We start from the raw sequence: 6,048 nt of genomic DNA, 5'->3' as shown, positions 1-6,048 counted from the left end.
TCAGGTATCGACCAGAAAATAAAATAACAAGATATATATATATATATATATATGTACACACACACACACACACATCAGGAGCAGCTGGAAAGTTTCTGGCTTTAAGGGTTTGCTAAAGGCTTAGTTGGAAACCCAATTTTCTGAGTTCTTTTACAGGGCTTAGAAAAACTGAGGGACTGCTGCAATAAGAATGTTGAATAGAATCACAATTAACCGATCCTCCTGAAGCCAAGAACTTTTGAGCATTCCCTCCTGTATACACACACACAGATATACTCACCAAGAGATGCAGGGGTGGAGTCGATCGATATGCCAATACTTGCTTAAGGTAAAGATCACAAAATGGTTTCTGAAAGACAAGAGACAATACGTTATTGGTTTAAGTTGATTCCTGTAACAATTTTGAGGAGAGTGTCTATCTGACTACCACACAGCTATTCAAACTATCATCATCATCATTTTAACGTCCATCTTTCTCTGCTTGCATGAGTCAGATGGAGTCCATGCAGATTTTCTTTAGCTGTATGCCTTTCCTGTTGCTAACCCTCATCTGTTTCCAGGAAGAAAAAACACCTTTGCTTATTTATTAACTATAAAATACAATTTTCATTGCATCTTCTTCAAGTAGCTTTTAAACGACTGTAATAAAATTACTCCAAAATACTCCACCCGAACGCATGCATTCCCCAACATATGTCAATGGTACTCGCATTGGACATGCTTCACTTACCTTGCATGCCTGGATGCATTCTTTGTTCTTGGTGTCATGCAGATGCTGCATCACAAGCGAAGCGAGGCTGAGCAGGTGTGGTGCACCTTCCAGTGACGTCAAATATTCCCTGTACAACTGCACGGTCGCAGGCGACTGCACCAGGGGAAGAATGAAGAGAAAGAAAAAGAAGAAACATCATCACCATTGTTATTATTATTATTATTACTATTATTATTATTATTATTATTATTGAGGCGGTGAGCCGGCAGAATTGTAAGCACACTGAGCAATATATTTAATGGCATTTTATCCATCTTTACGTTCTGAGTTCAAATCCTGCTGAGGTCGATGTAATCAACTCGTCCCCTCCCGCCAAATTTGGGGCCTTGTGCCCCCCCAGTAGAAATGATTAAATAATAAGATGGCAAGCGGGCAGAATCTTTAACACAACAGGTAAAATAGCTTAGTGTGAATTCACCTGTCTTTATGGTCTGAGTTCAAATTCTGCTGTGGTCAACTGTGCCTTTCATTCTCATGGGGGTTGATAAAATAAGTACCAGTTGTGCACTGGGGTTAATGTATTATTATTATTCGCTGGCCATAAATCAAAACTTGAAATTATTATCATTATTATTAGGGTGCTCTTGTAGTTGTTTAGTCCCAGGTCTGGTCTGACCAAGCAGACATGCGTAATGAAATGCACTCCAGCTATGGGTCCTTCCTTTTATAACAACAACGGATGTGATTTGTGACAGACTTGACAGCTATTTCTATCACAGTGAAAAGCTACATTGCTTGTTATTGTTGTGTGGGTGACAGTATTGTAGTACCCCTGGTGTTGGTGCTGCAATACCTGTTGCAGCATTTAGTACTATAGTAGACTAATGGTTCCCAATCCTTTTATTTAAATGAATTCTCCCACAGACCCCTTTTAATATGCTGACCCTTATGTGTGTGTGTGTATATGAAATTTTGACCTCCAGTGCTACCTTTGCAAACCAGCAGGGATCTGCAGACCCCAGGGTGGGAATCACTGTTGGTTGGCAGCAGCAATTAACAATGGTGCATCACCACACACACGCACAGTAGGACACACAGCAAGACACAACCAAAAGCACTTACCTTCTTCCACAACCTGGAAATGTGTTTGTATGCGACGGCATTGAGTGTGTTGAGACGGGCTGAGTGGCATCCGTAGAGCAGGAGAGACTGTAGAGACACCTGGAGGGGGGAGAGGAAGAAAGAGAGCATTAGAGAGAGAGGAGATTTAAAGAGAGTAGGTTAGAGAGAGATAAAAAAGATGAAACTGCATGAAGACGATTCATAAGTCCCTGGGTTTTTCTGTTTGGAGCCAAACTCCCGTGATAATGGCCGAGGCCGGAAGTAGCAGACTGGGATGGTCACTCACCAGGGCTTTCAGGTCATCAGTGGAGCTGCATTTGTCAGGGGCAAAAACTTGGTCTGCCACAACACATGTCCAGATGAGGGCTTGTAGAGACTCGGTAGAAATAGCTTTACTGAAAAAAAAAAAAAAAGGGAGACAAACAAAGGTTGCAGTCATTGAGGGGCAAGCGATAAGGGATGGCTGTAGTGGTCACCACTCCTACAGTCGTCCCATAACGTTAATGTTGGTGTAAAAAGAAGCAGCTGAACCAAAGCACAGACCAGCAGAAGTGAAAACACACACACACACTATATTGTAATACAACTCTTAATGATTAGAGCAGTGTTTCCCAATGTGGGACATACGCCATCATGAGATCAGAAGTTCAATTCCTAGCAGGGTCTACCAAATCCACTCACAAGGCTTTGGTCAGCCAGAGGCTATAGAAGAAGACACTTGCCCAAGGTGCCATGCAATGAGACTGAACTTGGAACCATGTGGTTGGTAAGCAAGCTACTTACCACACAGCCATGGGAGCATTTCCATTCTGGGCCTGGATGCACACGCACACACACACACACCAGACACTGTAATTAAGACTTACCTGGAGGTGCCGCAAGTCTTCTGAAGATTGGCAAAGTTTGCAAGAGAGGCAGAGATACACTTGAGGGTGGCCTGCGGGTGTTTGAGGGCCAACTGTGACACAACATCCTGTACAGCCAGCTGGGACCGACGGTCTTGGTAACGACCCAGTGTCAGCAAAAGGTACCGCAATATACCTTTGACGGCATTCTCTGGGAGAGCTGTCAGTGATGGTCATGGGTGGGTGGGTGACATTGTGTGGAGATGGAGTTAGTGTTGTTGATAGTAATGGTAGGGGTGGTGATAGTGATGGTGGTGGTAGTGGTGAAGGTGTTGATAGTATGGAGAAGGTTGTTCGGGGGGAAAGTGAGAGTGAAGTGAATGGAGAGATTTAAAAAAAAAAGAAGAGAGAAAATTAATTATTTATATACAAAAATAATTAAAAATACACAAATATCTAAAAAAAAAATGGGGATGAAACCATCATATTATTGAAATCTCAAAATCATTCAGGATTAATTCAAAACAATGTGAATAAATAAACAGAATAATCAAAATGCTAAAGTTTTAAATGGTATATCATCATCATTGTTTAACGTCCGCTTTCCATGCTGGCATGGGTTGGACAGTTTGACTGAGGACTGGTGAAACCAGAAGGCTGCACCAGGCTCCAATCTGATTTGGCAGAGTTTCTACGGCTGGATGCCCTTCCTAACGCCAACCACTCTGAGAGTGTAGTGGGAGCTTTTATGTGCCACCGGCACGAGGGCCAGGCAGGCAGTACTGGCAACGGCCACGCTCAAATGGTGTTTTTTAAGTGCCACCTACACAGGAGCCAGTCCAGCGGCACTGGTAACGACCTTGCTCGAATGTTGTTTTTCATGTGCCAGTAAGGCGACACTGGTAACAACCACGCTCAAATGGTGCTTCGTTACGTATTGGCACAGGAGCCAGTCAGCAGCCCTGGCAACAATCACGCTCGGATGGTGCTTTTAGTGTTCCACTAGCATGGATGCCAGTCATGCGGTGCTGTCATCGGCCACGTCAGCGAATTTGATATACATAGTTATACATGTATAGGACAGCTGTGTGAAGAAGTGTTGATCTTTAAGTGTGGAGGGAACATGTGGAAGAGGTAGACCTGGGAAGATATGGAATGAGGTGGTGAAGCATGATCTTTGAAGATTGGGCCTCCTGGAGGCGATGGCAAGTGGTCGAGACCTTTGACAATATGCTGTGCTTGAGAAGAAGACTCATCAAGCCAAGTGAAATTGTAGTTGTGTAATTGGCACCCACGCTGGTGGCATTTTGAAAGCTCCCTTCGAACACTGGGCCACACAGAGGCAGCGATGAGTGACTGAGGCCTTTGGCGATATGTCATGCTTCAGAAGATTTGTCAACCCAAGTGTGATCATAGTTGTGGCTGATGCTGGTGTCGAGTAACTGGCACGTAAAAAGCACCGACTATACCCTTGGAGTGGTTAGTATTAGAAAGGGCATCTAGCTGTAGAAATCACGCCAAATCAGACTGCAACCTGGTGCAGCTCTCTGCTTACCAGTTTCAGCCAAACTGTCTGACCCATGCCAGCGTGGAAAGCAGACATTAAATGATGATGTATGTTTGTATTTATGCACGTGTGTATACATATATATATATATATATGAATGTATGGATGTCTGCATGTATACACTTACCATTTGCTGCTGACTTCTTGACTAATTTTAGTAATTCAATTCTCTCATTCCGATTCGATGTTGTCACTTTCAGGGCAAAGTTCTTCAGGATGTCTGCATCTGTTAATACTTGTGTCCCCTAAAACAATAAACATAGGGGGATAAGATAGACAGATGGAGTATTTGGTGTGTATACGTATATATATATATAAGTGTGTGTGTGTTGCTGCTTGTTGTGGGGGAACCATTGTGTCTGAGAGCGATGCTGTCGGGAGTTCTGAACAACTGGTCATGCCACCGTTGGCAACAAGGTTGAGGATGAGGACCCTGACTAAGCGTGACCAACCCCCGAAGATCTCCACAAGTTTATATTAAATTTCCTAGGCACATTTCACCCTTACAGTTGTTTGGAACCCTGCAGTAGGGGTTCCATGTGCATCAAGATGTTCAACTCCTATGAATTAGCATCATCATTTAATATGTTTCCCATGTTGGCATGGGTTACATGCTGTGACTAGAATTGGTAAGCCGAAGAGCTGTACCAGGCTCCAGACTGATTTTGGCTTGGTTTCTACAACTGGATGCCTTTCCTATCACCAACCACTCCATAGAGTGTAGTGGGTCACTTTTACATGTCATTGTCATGGGTGCCTTTCATGCGTCACTGGCACATTGCTAGGGGAGCTAAGTTACAGGGATGTAAACACACCAACATTGGTTGTCAAGTGATGGCAGGTGGGGGGACAAAGACAGACACAAAGACACACACACATATATATATAAACAACAGGCTTCTTTCAGTTTCCATCTACCAAAATCCACTCACAAGGCTTTGGTCGACCCGAGGCTATAGTAGAAGACACTTGCCCAAACTGCCATGCAGTGGGTCTGAACCCGGAACCATGTTGTTTGGGAAACAAACTTCTTACAACACTGCCACGCATATTAAACACACACACACACATATACACAAGGCTGAAAATATAAATTTATGATCACAACAACATTAAACCCAAATAACATCATTTTATGCAAAAAAAAAAAAAAAAAAAAAAAAAAAAAAAAAAAAAAGAATTCTCTTCAGTGTCAACTTTGGCATCAGGTGTGTAAATCCTCTGGAGGGCCAAAGAGATCTAAATATGCAGAAAAAGCACAAAGAAATAACATTTACAGAACTGAGACATGTTTGCAGAAAGTACCAAGTACTGACTTTCGTGGTTCCAGTACCAGCCGGCGTCTCCACGTAAATCGCAATACAAGACCGAAGGGTTAGGGTTAGGGAGTGAAAGTATGAGAGACGAAGAAGAATGAACAGGTGTTCCAAAGATGGAGAGAATAGGGGAGGGGGGGCCAGAACGGTGCGTGGGTAGGTGGGTTCAAATACGACGCAGCTCTGAGGATCGTGGGATGCTGTTAAATCGTGCATCCCCAAGCCAACAGAGAAAACAGACGTTAAATGATAACACACATACACACACAAATATATACACACACGTACATGTAAAATGTAATGAACATATTATATATGGACAGATACACACACTCACGCAAACATACATTTATATATACACAACAGTTACCTAAATCCACACATATGCATGTGTGTGTCTGTGTGAAAACATATATATATACATATACACACACACATATGCGTACATACACACGTGCGCGTACGCATATGTCGGTGTATATATAT

The 6,048-nt window shown here is 43.0% G+C and overlaps 1 protein-coding gene across 1 annotated transcript in view; it reads right to left on the bottom strand.

The window, feature by feature from the left end:
- LOC106872572 (eIF-2-alpha kinase activator GCN1) overlaps positions 1–6,048 on the bottom strand; it is a 45,565-nt gene that overhangs the window by 38,857 nt on the left and 660 nt on the right. The window contains exons 2-7 of the mRNA XM_052977717.1: positions 4,374–4,491; positions 2,701–2,899; positions 2,121–2,229; positions 1,835–1,933; positions 731–865; positions 281–349 (exon numbers count right to left, since the gene is read on the bottom strand). Of these exons, the coding sequence (XP_052833677.1) occupies positions 281–349; positions 731–865; positions 1,835–1,933; positions 2,121–2,229; positions 2,701–2,899; positions 4,374–4,491 (729 nt within the window). The remainder of the gene's footprint in view (positions 1–280; positions 350–730; positions 866–1,834; positions 1,934–2,120; positions 2,230–2,700; positions 2,900–4,373; positions 4,492–6,048) is intronic.

This window comes from Octopus bimaculoides, chromosome 28, assembly GCF_001194135.2.
Source record: "Octopus bimaculoides isolate UCB-OBI-ISO-001 chromosome 28, ASM119413v2, whole genome shotgun sequence".
Classification (NCBI taxonomy): Eukaryota; Metazoa; Mollusca; class Cephalopoda; order Octopoda; family Octopodidae; genus Octopus; species Octopus bimaculoides.
This window is presented reverse-complemented; position numbering and strand designations above follow the sequence as displayed.